General features: G+C 39.2%; 1 protein-coding gene across 1 annotated transcript in view; it reads left to right on the forward strand.

Annotated features, from left to right (window-relative positions):
* SMPD3 (sphingomyelin phosphodiesterase 3) overlaps positions 1–14937 on the forward strand; it is a 120764-nt gene that overhangs the window by 76894 nt on the left and 28933 nt on the right. Inside the window, exon 2 of the mRNA XM_037409007.1 lies at positions 5517–7138. Within this exon, the coding sequence (XP_037264904.1) occupies positions 5804–7138 (1335 nt within the window). The 5' untranslated portion in view covers positions 5517–5803. The remainder of the gene's footprint in view (positions 1–5516; positions 7139–14937) is intronic.

Here is a 14937-nt window from a genome sequence, read left to right on the forward strand (position 1 = left end):
TGTATTTTGAACAGAGATTGCATTGTCATAACTCCACTCCTTACTAAGTACGCCGGAGGCTTGAGCAGGCTGTGTGAACTTGTGGGGGTGTTTTTTCCCCTGCAGACATGTACTTAACTGCTGACATCACTCGTATTCACTGAGACTTGTAAATTCACACTTCTTAATATTTTATTTTCTTACAGGTTAGTTCATTTAAGCTAGACATCTTGTTTATAATGGCTTCTTGCCTGATGGTGGCCTATAGACATAAAAGAGACAAGCTGCAGAGCAGCTAGGCGATGTTTGATTACCTTCTTTAGAAAGAAGGAAGAAAGTTTAGGGAGAAACTGGGAAATTAACATCACGATGCATGTCTGCAAAAACACTTTCCTCCTTCCCTTCTCCTTCTGACAAATCCTTAGTTTGAATGAGTAGTGCTGTATTCATCAGTATCAGTAATACACCTAATTCAACTTCTCTCATCATAGTGGATCCACATTTTTACTAAGATTTTCATAAGCTGTAAAATGTTACTGACTTAAGTGAAAGTTAAGATGAGCCAGTAAGTACTGCTTAAACTCCCTTACCATACATCTTAAACTGCTTCATGGAATGAGTCAGGATGGCGGGATTTCAGTTAAAACACCAGGCTGTGAAGCGATGTTCAAGGGAGCAAGAAAGGATCTCCATTAGAGCCACTGACACCTTGAGGTGGCTGGATCTCTGTAATTACAGTCAGGTAATCAAGCCTAATGGAAAACAGGTCACATGTATATTGCCTTTTGGAGCAGGTTTGGGTTTTGTTTTTTTTCCAGAAGGGTAGTTAGTTGTTGAACTAGACTAATTAAAAGCATCTATAAGAATAATCAGGGGAAATAGACTGAATGAAGAGAGAAAGACTTTATTAAGTGTGTGTGGGAGCAAAATCAGATGAGACCATGGAGGAAAGCAGAAATTAAGTTGTGCTTTGTCTAATAAGCAGTGATGGGAGCCTGAGTAAGAATTCTCTCTCCATTCAGATCTTAATTTCACCTGTTAGTTTCACACACTGATTTTTTGCTGGTTTGCATGGCATAGTAGTAGCATTGTTGTAAACTGCACTTGTCTGCTTTGAATTACAGTGACAACGATATAAAGCTAACAAAGTCAACACAGTCTAAATAAATTACTTTCCTAGAATCCAGTTTTATACTGCTACGACTTTCAGTGAAGACCAAGTAATTTTCAGAATTCAAGAAAACCTAGTTTTAATGAATATATGTAAATTATTATGTGAGGTTACCCATAGAGTAACTTTCCCAATCAGTTAGTCACTGTAACAGTTCTATTCTGTTTTTTAAAAACAGCTGTTCTTGTAGTGATTTACAAGTATTTTAAAAATACAGTTGAGATGTTAGTAAGTTTGAAGAAATTTGAGTTACCTGAATTTGAAAGTGTGTTTTAGTTCTCTAAGAAAAGAGAGTTAAAACTTTTCTATTTCTAGACTGTCTGCATAACCTTATTATTGCAACATTTGTTGTTTTTCTTCTATATCATTTGTTGACTTGTATTGTCCTTTAGTTTGTAAGTGATGTTGGAGCTAGGAACATCTCTTTTGATCTATGATGTCTCTAGCATACTTCTGGGCATAATTATAATCATAAAAATCTTTGAAACCTTTCCACCTTATGTCTTGTTATCGCTAAAGTTGAGATGTTCCATAAAGTTAGAGATGTTCCACCATAAAAAAAGAATTAAATAAACTCTCTTTTTAGCCTTCAAGCATTTAGAAAATAATAAAAGCAACTAAACAAGACTGCAGTTTACATCTTTGTAGCATACAAAAATATCTGTTTCATTGCAATATCTTAAATTCTCCCTTAATCTCTCAAACCCCTATGAATAAAGCATTGGATTACCAAGTAATACCCTTCATCACAAGGAATTAGGCACTTTAGCTTTAGGCTCCATCTAAACCGTTGCATTAGGAGAGATGTTACTGACGTCATGTTTTCCAAGTCGCAGTTGACTCACATAGTGCCTTCCCTCACCCTTCAAGATCTTGTTGAGATAAAATATGTCTGTCATGACTCTCTTAATTCTCTGGGTTTGGATGGCTTTGTGGCAGTACCACGCATCTGGTTTTGTAGCCAAGAGAGAAGAGTAGGAAACTTCTTGTTTGTGTGCACGCCAGTGAGTCTGTAGCAGAGCTTTGGCAAGTTGTGCTATTTCCTTCATCTATAAGATTAATAAATTAAGATAATATTTTACTTGCAAGAGGAGCGCTTTTCATTTGGGCCTTGATGTGGTGATGTCTTCTGTCTGCACCATGCAAAAATTTAAAGGACATCTGTGATTCCCTCCTCCCTTTTCTCCAGCTATCATAGTCCAAAACTTGCTGTGGTATCGGAGTTTTTGTACTTCTGTATCATTAGTTGTGAGAATTCTATACAAATTCATTGAAAAACGGATGGAATGTGTCTCCATACTCAAATCCCCATTGCCTCCCCACTTGAGCAGGCTAGCAGGGAGGAGTGCAGCTGGCACCTAGTCAAAAACTGTCCAGCAAATTCCTGCTTTTCAAAGCTACTATCCCTGTTTAAGGCAGAGGAAATGTACAAGTCACCAATGTGGCCTTGAACCATCATTCAGTCCTTAGTGTTTATAAAGGATTACATTCTTGCTAAATGTTGTTAAAACAGACCTCAGTCTGAACTGCTTTGCTTTATGGCACTTGGTCTGTAATCTTATCCTGTGAAAGGATTTCTGATTGCCTTCATTTTTCTTCCTTTTTTACTAATACACATGACAGTATACTGGACCCACAGTAAGCATGAATCCCTTTGATTTAGTATGCCCCCATAATCTGGATAATTGCTTTCGTGAAGCCATTTTAGTGGAGTGTCTTATGGTTTGCTGGACAGCTGTTTATCTCATAGATTATTGATGCTGCAGTCCATAACAGAAACAGCATGAGTTATGTTGGATTGATTTTTTTACTTCATCACATCATCGAGCAGGCGTTGACTACTTTATTTACAGAACTGTCACTTGATGTCACGTTTCCCTAGGAGTTGTAACACCCTGTCATCATATAATTAAGAAAATACTTATCTATAGAAGACCTAATTAGACAAATTGTTATGGGTCCACTGTGGTTCTGCATTTTTTCTGATGTGTAATTTTAAAATAGTCAAAGTCAAATCGACCTTATCTTCTGCAGCACAACCGCAGGTTTCACCAGAAAGGTTTTTAGCCTGAAAGTTGGAGTATAAGGTTTGCAGTCTGTCCTCATTTCACATACCCCAAACAACAGTGTTCTGTTTACCCTTGGCACCGTTGTAAACAAGAACCTTTCTGGTGTGCTGAGTGATTATGTAAATAGACAGTGCTTTTATAAAGCATTTTAAGCGTCCGATAGAACCAAATAGCTTCTTTACAGTTTTTTCTTTTCTAATGGTAATTACATAATTGGGACAGGTTTTAAGTTATTTTTTTCTATCTGATATGTAGATGCCAGAGTTTCTTTTGAACATTCTTATTAAAGAGTCCTAAAAATCATTCAGGAAAACAAATCTGCTAGGCTTCCCCCTATTATCAACATTCCAAAATGCCTTTGGCAATGAATAAATGCCAAGCATTTGTTATTTGGCACTTGACTAGTCACTCATTTATTTAAACTCAAACATGTTGCATAAGATTGTGGAAGTTATGCTAAGCTAATAATTAAAACAAAAAAACCCCACCTCCCTTAATCCCACCTTTCCAGTGTCCAGTACCGTCAAGGTGCAAATACACAGGACTGTATATTCCATTAAATGTAATTGACTGCCTGGTGTTGGCAAAATGTGCAGCTGGCTGTGAGCAGTTACAGGGGTGTTATTCTTACACTTGGAAGGCCAGGTGTGTGTTGCTGCAGTAAAACAGCTCCTTTTTCTTCTATCCCCCATGTTTCATGCCCAGAACACAGTAGTTAAATGCCGTTTTCTGTTGTGGTACTGCCATCCTTTTTAACGCATGCACTTCCTGACTTTTCCTTCTCTATAGTATTTGGGTACCAACCATCTACTTGGTTTCACTTCTGAAGGTCTTGTCCCCACCCAACCTGGTTTTTCTCATTCTATTTTAGAGCTTGATTCCTATCTCCAGTCAATTTTTCTTAGGAGCCCCTGTCGCCATCTTGCTAGATTTTTTCAGACTAATGTTTGCTTGCTTGCCCCAGGGTTGTGTTTCACTTCTGGGAAGAAGTATCTGCAAAACTATCTCATCTTCATCTGTTCCTTTTAAAAAAATTCTTTGCCATGGTGCCTACCAGAACTGTATGGCTGCAAATCTGATGTGCTACGAGGAGTCAGTCCTGCTGATTGGGACTCTGGTCTGAGGAAGAACTTTCTTATCATTAATAAACGAAAAAAATATGTGTGGTAAAAAGAGAGCTAGTGAAGCCATGTATGTTAATGCCTGCCTCACCACTTTTGACCTGTACAGTATACTCTGTGTTGTCAGTCTCGCATGTGTACCACAGGTAAAAAATGCGCTGAGAGCAGGAACATAAACCAGTTGCAAGGGCTTGGTTTCAAGAAGCAGAAATCTAAAAAGTGAGAGAAAATGGAAGAATTGCATTTTTATTCTAAGGTGACATTGCTTTGTAAAAGGGTATTTCTTCTGTGTCCTGTATAATTGTTTTATTTGCTATTAAATAGAAATAGAAATGGCCTTCTGTCTCTGGGTGCCCTGCAGAATGTTTAAAATGCACATCAAACTGCCACTTCCTTAATTTTGACCACCTGAGTGCCCCAAATTTTAATTGAACTCATGCCAATAAATATTTGTATGTAATTTTCATCTCTCCAAGATGTCAAAAATAAAGATGGGTTTTAAAGCATGGGCCAATGTACATCCTCTCTCTTGCGTATTTGGTGAATGTTTTTTATCCAGTGCTGCTTAATGTTATTTACATTCTAGGTTTGAAACTTGAAACATTGTCAATGGGAATTCTGCCTTTGTCAGCCATCTAGCTTTGCTCCTCTTAAAGGGTAACAGCACAGCTTAAGCTTATGGAGGGTGACATTGCGCTCACTGGTGATGCCATCACCAATGGTTGATCAGTTTGATGAATATGAGTACTTGTTTTTTTAAAATGTTCTGCATTTCATATTATCAAAACCAGTGTTAAAACCTCAAATTATGATGTTGTTGAGATGACTTAAATTACTTAACGAACAGAAAAAAAAGAAAGAAAAAAAGCTGTATGTATACTGCCAAGCATTTTTTTGTAAGATCAGGCCCCTGACAGTTTGAATGTTTTTGGTTAATCATGACATTTGCTAAATACCTCGGGTCAGAATTTCCCAACTGGTAAGACAACTTTTCAACTGGTAAGACAACTTTTGAAAGACCTCGTCTGTCTTCAGAGCAAAAATGTGAAACTGTTTTTCTTATTTGCTATATTCAATTAGCATTGTTTTCTTCAAAGCTGAAATCTGCAGTTTAAAACCAATAATCTTAAATAATCTTAATCATGATTAATTTATATTTTGCTTTTGCTTTTACAGATTTCCTTTTTGCCTCCGGAGTGTTTCGTTATGGCAGCCTCCAGTGAACAATGACATCCTTCGACAAATATAGATGCCAAAAAGCCAGACGAAAACAGTGGCCTTGTTTCATTTTTACTCCAACACAGTGAAATGGTGCTCTTAAAGTTTTGTTATTGACTCTCACTGGAAAAAAACAAACTCCTGACCGGACCTTTCTTCCCCAGCCCCTGCCCAGTGTTCTTATGGATGCTTGATACAGTGACATCATGTAGTAGGCCCTGAAGTGTTGTCATAATTAAGTTGCAATGGTTTTATACACTTCCCCATTTCCCAACAGCTTTCTGTCGGTTCTGCATTCTTTTTCCTGGGGCCTGATTTTCCCATGTTACTGGTTAGCAGATAGGCTTGTGGCCTCTTTTGTTCCAACCACCTATGAAAAACGTCAAAGAGCAGACGATCCGTGCTATTTTCATGCACTCTGCATCATTATTACCACTCCCATCTACTTGGCACTGTTGGTAGCCTCTCTTCCTTTTGCTCTGATTGGCTTCTTGCTATGGTCCCCGCTCCAGTCAGCCAGAAGGCCATATATCTACTCCAGGCTAGAAGACAAGAACCATGCCAATGGAGCCACACTGCTCACTGAATGGAAGGCTGCAGGGAATGGGAAAAGCTTCTGCTTCGGCAGTGCCAACGTTTGCCTGCTGCCAGATTCTCTGGCAAGATTTAATAATGTTTTCAATACACAGGCTAGAGCTAAAGAGATTGGCCGGAGGATCAGAAATGGGGCAAGCAGACCACAGATCAAAATATATATAGATTCTCCTACCAACACATCCATCAGTGCAGCAAGTTTTAGCAGCTTGGTCTCCCCCCAGGGTGGAGATAGCGCTAATCGTACTGTTAATGCTGGCATCAAAAGGACAACATCAATGGAGTATAAAGGAGACAATTCAGGCTCAAACAACAGTGAGGACAGAGAAGATAAAGGTGGAGCTGGAGAGCCAAACGAGGGAGAAGAGAACACTTGCATTGTCCGCATAAATGGAGAGGATAATGGCCACATGTCAGACACAGAAACAGATACCGTCAATGGCCAGGCGCATGCCAGTGGCCCAGCAGAGCCCTCACCGGAAGGTGATGCAGAGATCTCAAAAACACCTAACCACAAACAGAAGGAAGGAGATTCTGGGAGTTTAGACAGCTATTCTGCCTCACGAGAGTCCTTAGTTAAAGTGCGTGTTGGAGATGGTACAGTGGACCAAAGCACTGTCAACAACAAGCTCCTCTACAAGGCTTCAATCATGAAGAAGACTTCAGTGCGGAAAAAGAAACATACGGATGAGACCTTTGATCATGAGATCTCTGCTTTCTTCCCTGCCAACCTGGACTTTCTGTGTTTGCAGGAAGTGTTTGACAAAAGAGCTGCGGAGAAATTGAAAGAGCAGCTTCATCACTATTTTGAATACATTGTCTATGATGTTGGGGTCTACAGTTGCCATGGCTGCTGTAGCTTTAAGTTTGTGAACAGTGGTCTCCTTTTTGCCAGCCGCTATCCTGTTATGGATGCTGCCTATCACTGTTACCCCAATGGAAGAGGAACAGACTCCTTGGCTTCCAAGGGAGCCTTGTTTCTCAAGGTAAGAGCTTTTCTGAAGCCATAAATATTGATTCTGTATACGTGACAAGTTATAAATTATGTTATTTTCTCTCAGTCATTTCTGTTAAGAGTTCAAAGAGTCAATATTGAGGTCCAGACTACCTGATACAACGTATATATATGGTTTTGTGGCCTAGACACTGTGTTAGTGATGGATGTGCGTGAAATAATGAGGGACTTTTGGAGGTAAACTTAGTATAATTTCAAGTGTCAAAATTTGAAGTGGTTTTAATGTCATTTTAATTTCTTTCTTTACAGAACTATCTCTAATAAAATGCACAAATTCTAAGCTTTGTAACATGAGTATAGTACAATGGGCATTACTGTTGGAAACCAGCTTATGCATGTTGTGCATTTATGTGGAAATCAAAAGACAATCAAAAGTCTAAATGTCAGTAGAATAGAAGTGAAAGAATTGCAATGAAATGCATGGCTATCCCTTTGTCTTGGTTGCAGAAGACAACAATTGTTAAAGAGAGATGCAAAGAAGAGTAAACAAAAAAAAACAACCAACCACCTGCCTGGGACACTGGGGAGCACAGAGCTTTTTTTGCTTTTTAAACACAGTTGACTTAAATGAAGTAATGGTAGAACAGGAAGCCTGGGGTTATATGTCTGTTTATCATGAAAAGCAGAAATAGAAATCTTCATGCAATGCTTTGCTTTTCCAAGACTGGTGGCTGTTCAGGCTTAATTCTTGGGAGAATCTGGCCGTGCTTTTCATAAACTGGAAAGCTGGCTCTGCTAATTTGTGATTAATGAAGAACGAAAACTTTGCGCAGAGACGCAAATTTAGACACGTCTGAAAATCTCCTAGAATACTGGATTTCAGATTTTGTGATTTTGTTACTTTGGAATGGGTTTCACTAGCTAAAACCTGAACTTTTTTCTTAATGCTAGCCAAATACATCAGGTGCTCAGATCACACGTACTTTCTAGTGCATACACTCACAGGTCCTCAACAAAAGCCATTAATAGCCTTTAAGAATATGGATTGTTAATAAGGATCAGTGAGGATTTTTGTACCTGCTGTTTCTAATTTGTCAACAAAGCAAAAACTTCTGGTATTGTGGCTTGCATAAAAAGCACAAATATTAGAATTTGCAGTCTGATAATAGTTCAGTATTTTGTATACATTTGACATAAACAAAAGCCTATCCGTATCTGTATACAGGTCTCCAAAAATTGGGCCTAAGCTTTCTGTACTGTACTCTTCTGTTTATAAACAGCTAAATTTTGGGTTTTCTGTCCTAAAGTGCTGCATGCAACAATGAACATACATGTTGTGTAGTAAAACTAAGACACTGCAACGAGTCACTCCAAAGAATTAAATACTTACGAAGTATGGGAATTCTGTGGTCAAATGTAGGTACTTTAGACTTTGGAGCTGGTCATCCCCAGCTTCCTCGACAGCCAGCCACCTGTGGGGCAGGATTCCTCTCTTCCTACTGTAGGTATCTAAAATAGGTCAGAGGAAGTGTACCCTAAACATGCCCATATTACCAGGGTCACAAAACTACCCTTCAACATATGCATATATAGGGGATTAAAAGATTAAAAACAATCTGCTTTCAACTGCCCAATGCTGAGTCATTGATTTACTAACCTGCTAGGCAGGCCGTGATGTCTCTATTTCTCTTGGAGAAAATTAAGCCTCTTTTCAAAATTCCACTGGGATGATGAACTTAATTATGGATCCAAGTTGTTAAATAACGTTACAGTTGAGCAGGGACTAATTATTATGAAGATTTGAAGACTACCACATTCTTCTAAATACGACAGAATTCTGACCCAGCTAAAAGGCTGTTTTTCATTATGTCTGTGTCATTCTGACATACTGTACTTTATACCTAAATTATTTTTTTTTCATTCTGAGTAAGTCTGTCCTGACACGCAGTGCCTGCCTTTCTTAATTGTACATTAAGTGATCATTGGTCATTTCTTCAACAACAACAACAACAACAAAAAGTAGGAATGATCTGTTTAATTTTAGCTTTGAAACAAAGTAGGTTTAAAGGTTGTTTTTCTTGAAGTGCTTTATCAGCAACTGAGTGTGTGTGGACTCCAGAGACAAAAGCTACAGTAAGTAAAAGCCTGGTTAGTTTTTGAAGTCAGTGAGAACTAATTAATTACCTTCAGAAGTCTTGAGGTCTTACGGTGGGACAGCAGCAAGCTAGCAAAGCTATCGGAACTGTGGTTGGAAGGTGTCATTGCAAGGTACTCTGTCATTCAAAATGCACAGCTTCTATCACTGCTTTTAGGTAACTTACTGCCTCTTAAAAGACCTTGTATGCATATAACACGATCTAGTCACGCATTAATCTCAGTGTGGTTTTGAAGATGGGAAGAGAGAGCCTTGCAGAACAAGGGTCTCCTAATTGCTTTCCATTCAGTAGTGGCATGGAGTTAAGTCTCTCTGTCCTATGCAAACTCCGTGTTTTTAAGTGCCTGACTCCTGTGGAAAGCACAGCATTCCCATTTCTGAAGTCGAAAAGACATCAGTTCAGTTTTGGTTTGGAAGTATACCTAGGAAGACTGTTCCCCTTGCGTAGCTTGCATCTCTGCGTAAGGGAGCAATTGCTCTCTATTATTTCAAAAAAACTCCACAATTGTAAAAAGCAATCAGAGGAGAAGACTTGTATATTTAGTAAATATAAATAAAACTTAATGTTTCCACTCATGAGGAAGATGAAGCCTTTATTCAAATCTTTCTGAACCTCAGGAAGGATCCAACATCCAAATTCAAAAAAATGTTCAGAGAAATGGCTCTCATTTAATGAGTACAGTTGGTATCCTTACCATAAATGTAACTGTTAAGGAGATAAATTAAAGATCTCAGAACTAAAAAATCAATGAAAATTTAATTATTTTGAACAAAAAGGCAAAACTGTTTTGGGGGAGTTTGCTTACAAACCAGATCCCTACTGCCAGGGTACAGGTATTTCACACTTTTTTTTTCCTGTTGGAATAGGTTCTGTTTCCAGAAGTGGAAATTATTTTCCATTTCCATATTCCCCCCCTCCCCTTTCCTGGCCTGCCTTCGCCATCTAGATTGTGAAGTTCAAGTGGAGATTTGGAAGGATTTGAGAGATTTGCTTAGTCATACGGAACTATTTTACCTGAGAGACTTAGAGAGCTCAGCGGTTATTATTAGTAGCTATAATAACAATCAACTCTTACATACTACTTTTCATTCATATGTCGCAGAGTGCATAGTAAAGAGAGGTCAATATCTGCTTAATAGAAGGAGAAACTAAAGCACAGGAAGGTCAAGTGATTTGATTGTGGCTTAACACCTGGGGTGTCACAGCCAAGGGAAAGTTGGAAGTAAATTACAAAGGCTTTTAAGACTGTTTCATGCTACTGATTTCATGCTAGCCAAGTGCTAACCGGAGAGGTGTTCAAAGGAATTTTGCTAGCCTTCATCTGTTCTCTTCCTAAAAATGTCTGCCACGAAAGTTGCCACTGCTGCCATTTTCCTGACAGAGATCAGAGACCGTTTTTTCCATCTGTATGGGCTGATGCTTTCCAGATCAGGCGGGAGGCATGAGGATGACATAGTTGTGAGTAGCCCTTGTATAAAGCCTGTTTTCTGTGTTACAGGAGAACTGATTTTCATTCAGCACTTTGATCTCTTCAGACTCTAGCAATGTATCTGTCTCCAATCTGAGGGTCTCATTGGGACATAAGAGGGACACAGGCACAGAAAAAATAGCATTTAAGAAGGGGGGGAAATGAAACCGTCACTTAGATGCAAGTGACAGGTCTGAAGTGTTAAACCACTCTTCCTAGTTGCCGCTAAAGACTCAGAGGAGAAGTTAGCAAATATATAAATCAGCCAATCCATTTTCATACTTTGACAGTCTGGGCCCTTGGGACACTCTGCCGTGACTCTCTGTTCTAGCATTGCATTTCACATTAATTTAAAACGCCTAAGAAAACCCTTGAGTCTGCTTTGCAGGTTTTATCACTTCAATTGTCTCTTGCTGGTGCTGTGCTGCAGATAGAGGAGGGAAGCGAGACTGACACAGATGCTAGCCTGTGCTGGGGATTCAAACTAAAAAAGCTAGCTTGTATGTATCTGTATATAACGTGATGCAGATCGCAGTGGCCTCGGTTACTCTGCAGCTGTTGGTTTGACACATACATAATTTTAATGCACAGTGGTTCTGATGGATTTAAAGGGGAGTTGTAAAATAAATGTCCCTTTCAGAAACTGGATGATGATTTTGCAGTCAAATCAATTTTAAAAGGTATCCATGAGTGCTGAGCAGAAATTGTGTAATGCATCACCTGTTTGTAATTTACTAGGAGGTTTCAAAACGTCAACGTTCATTTTTAGATAGAGGGATTAGTGTGTAGCCTTAGTTACACTGTCTTTCGGGGATGTTTGTGTAAGTTTTGGACAGTAGTGCAATGAAAGCGGGAAACATCCTTACCTTGCCCTGATGAGTTACTGAGTTAGAGAGCTTGTCCGTATTTTCCCAGACGTATCAATCTAATAAAAACTGTCAATTCTGTTGACAGAAGTTTGCCTCTCTCTTACCCTTACATTGTAATAGCTGTAACTGCAATGTAGATCTAAACCATAGAAGACAAGTAAATGCATACTTGGGGGTAGGGAAGGGAACAAAAGAGGTATCATTCTCAAAATGGTTCTTAACTGAGGAGAGGTTTTGGAGTGGTTTTCCTCCTGCTGAGACCGGGAGATATGGAAGTATGTTGTATAGAAGGCAGTTCTTCCTACCGTTCTTAGGAGGAAATTATTCTCGGGTTTGGCATCTGCCCAGAGAGATAAGTTCAGCAAAAATAAGAATTCTTGCTTAAAACACAGTATGTGAACATAGAGCAAAAGCTAAACTGCAGTCTGATGTGGGAAGTCTGAACAGCTAATAGTATTCTAACAAAATCAAAAGGAATCAGAAGGAGAAAATATGTCTTGTGGGTTTTGCTAAATTTCTGAAAGGACTTGTGTTTAATTAATAGTAATTCCTAAGGTTATTAACAGATTTACTTTTCAAATTCTCTGAAAATTAATGCTGTTCCCAGGGAGTACAGTAATTGTGTAGAGAACATATTATTCATCGCTTAAAGGAAACCTAGCAACCTTTGCTTTATGTGCAAAGCTACACTTGCTTCCAAAAGAGCTGATACGGTGGTAACAGATGGCAGAAGGAGCCGTAGCTCTAATTGCAGAACTGCTATGAAGCACAGTTTTTACTATTTGCTACTCTCGAGGTGCCTGCTTTGTACGACAAAATGAGGGTTCCCCGAATTAACCGCTGTGGTTCTCCTTATTGCTGTTACTGATGCAGATACATTTGGCTTGGGTCGCGTAAGCTGTCCTCGCTGTCCCGTGCCAACTCAGTGTGTTGTGGCTGAGAGTGAAGGGGCAACTTCTGCTGTACAGTGGCACAGTATACCGAGGGGAGGCTTTTTTTGTCCGAGGATTCCACAGAAAAGGGGAATGGCTGTTTTCTGACCCCATGAAAAGATCATCTAGAGATTTCAGTCGTTAGATTTTCTTGTCCTTGATGAGTTTTCCAGTATCTACAGTCATCCCAAGATGTATTAAAAAATGTCTAGTGCTGTTCATGGATTTGTTTAGGTAACTCTAAAGCTGTGCCATTTAAGTCAGGAGGGTAACCTAAACATTTTCCACAAGTTCAGTTTCTGCTATAAAATGTTAATGCAGGAATTGGATAGAGTCCAAGAACCTGCCCGAGATGTTTTTTTAAAAAAGAAAAAAAAAAGACCCTACCATGGCACTGTACCATGTTCCTTCACCTTGATATAATTAATGTTATTAATCACGGTCTTTTTTCGTCATTAATCGTGGTCTTTTTCTCCTTCATAATGGGGACAAATTAAAACTGTTGTGCAGAATCAAATACAGATTTGAGAGAATGTGAGTTGTGGGCTTGCTCCTCTTCAGAAGAGGATGAGCCCCTCGTTCACAGCACCAATTTACAGCTGCTTCCCCTCACGTGTAAGTTTAATGGAGCTTTGCCAAATAACTAATTCTCTGAGTTCATGGAACAGTAACTGTTGTCATGTGGTAGGAAGGGAAAAACAGAATTCTAAAATCATCAAGTGCAGATGTGGCTGGAAAGAATTGCAGAGCACCAAACAGAATTTTGAGCTGACCTCTATAACATTTCAAACTACTTTACTTAATATGCTTAAATAACGTATTTATAATTTAACTAATGTGTCTTCTTTAGAAGCTGCTACATATGCCTGAAGGCAAAAGGCAGAGCTGTCAAAGTACTGAAAGTAAGATCAATCTTTTTCCACTACGTCTAAGCTAACCAAAAAACCACTACAAAGAACATAAAGTACAGGAATAAAACACATCTTTCTTGGAAGTTACTGCTAATCTAAGTCATCCTCATGCGACAGGAACGTTTGAATTGTGAATGTAAGTAGTTGCAGGTTTTCCTTGGCATCTTCTCTTAAGAGTAACAGGAAGGAGGACTTGGGCACACGGTTTGACTGGCTATTCCAGCTAGTTTCTTGGTGCTGACTCCTGTTTGTCTTGGGAAATGGCTGAAATGGGAAAAAAATGTCAAGGAAGGGTGGATACAGTTTGGGAGATGATGGAAAAGCTGTACTGGAAAGACAAACTGTATTTTCCGTTGCTTTCTTTTATCTTCCTTACTCTATCATTTGCTCGTCATAATTACATAGGATGTGTATAATGATATTCCCACAGTGGTCAAAATAGAGAGGTGTAAACAGCGTGCTGTTACAGGCATGTCTCAGCATCAAAGCCAGCAGGTCTGAGCGACAAGTGTGTGCAGCTACCACTGCTTCTGCACGTACAGTTGCTTCATTTGCAGTAATGCGGTTGAATCTTAGGCTGCTATATTTTTAATGGAGCTTCCCTTGAACTTAAACAATATTGGCTACATATGGTAGGATAAACATTTCTGTGGGAGTAAGTCACTGTCACATCTACTGTAAAGTCTGTTTCTGTGCCCTGCTCTTAATGTCTGTCTGTGGCAGTTTATTTCTAAGACAAACAGGAACTCAAGGCCCCTGCTTAGATGATGTTCTTCGCAAATGCAGTGCTCATGCTTTTGTTTTTAAGGAGAGGTTTTTTTCCCCACAGAGCGTGCAGGTGTGCTTTTCAGCCTGGCTCGTTTCTTTTTCAAAACATGGACATCATCAGCTTTGTTGTTGTCATCACCATAAATTTGCTTGCCATAGAGCTGGCTTTGGAGACATACTGTCTTCAAAAGAATAACGCAGGAGTTGGTCCTACAGTGCACATTTATTCCAATGGCGAAATTGACACCTTCATGGACAACTAAGCTGATGAAATGAATGGTTTTGCTCATTTACAGTCTGAGAGGTGATTAAACTATAATGGCCAAAGCTAGAGCGATTCTGCATAGCATCCCATCTCCCTGAAGGATTCTTAACATGGCTTTCAGATTATTTAGCTTTCCCAACTTTGGGTTTATTGACCGCATGTAGATTGTGGGGTGATAAACTCTGGAGATCTTTTTCCAGGAGTATGCCAAAATTTTAGCTCTCTTCTGGTTTGCACACCTGGATTTGCTTCCCATGAAGAAAGTGGCAGTGGCATGTGCTTGGACATGTATATATACTAGACTGTAGTACCTAGATCGGAGGGTGCATGTTTAAGAAACTGTCTATTCAGGATTGTTTGGAATGGCTACCTCCTGGCAATGTGAAGCTTCTAGAAAATGTCACTAAAAGGTTAAGTTAACCTTTGTAGCAAACCTTCTGGTTTTGTCTACACATTATTGG

This window comes from Falco rusticolus, chromosome 15 (genome assembly GCF_015220075.1).
Source record: "Falco rusticolus isolate bFalRus1 chromosome 15, bFalRus1.pri, whole genome shotgun sequence".
NCBI lineage: Eukaryota > Metazoa > Chordata > Aves > Falconiformes > Falconidae > Falco > Falco rusticolus.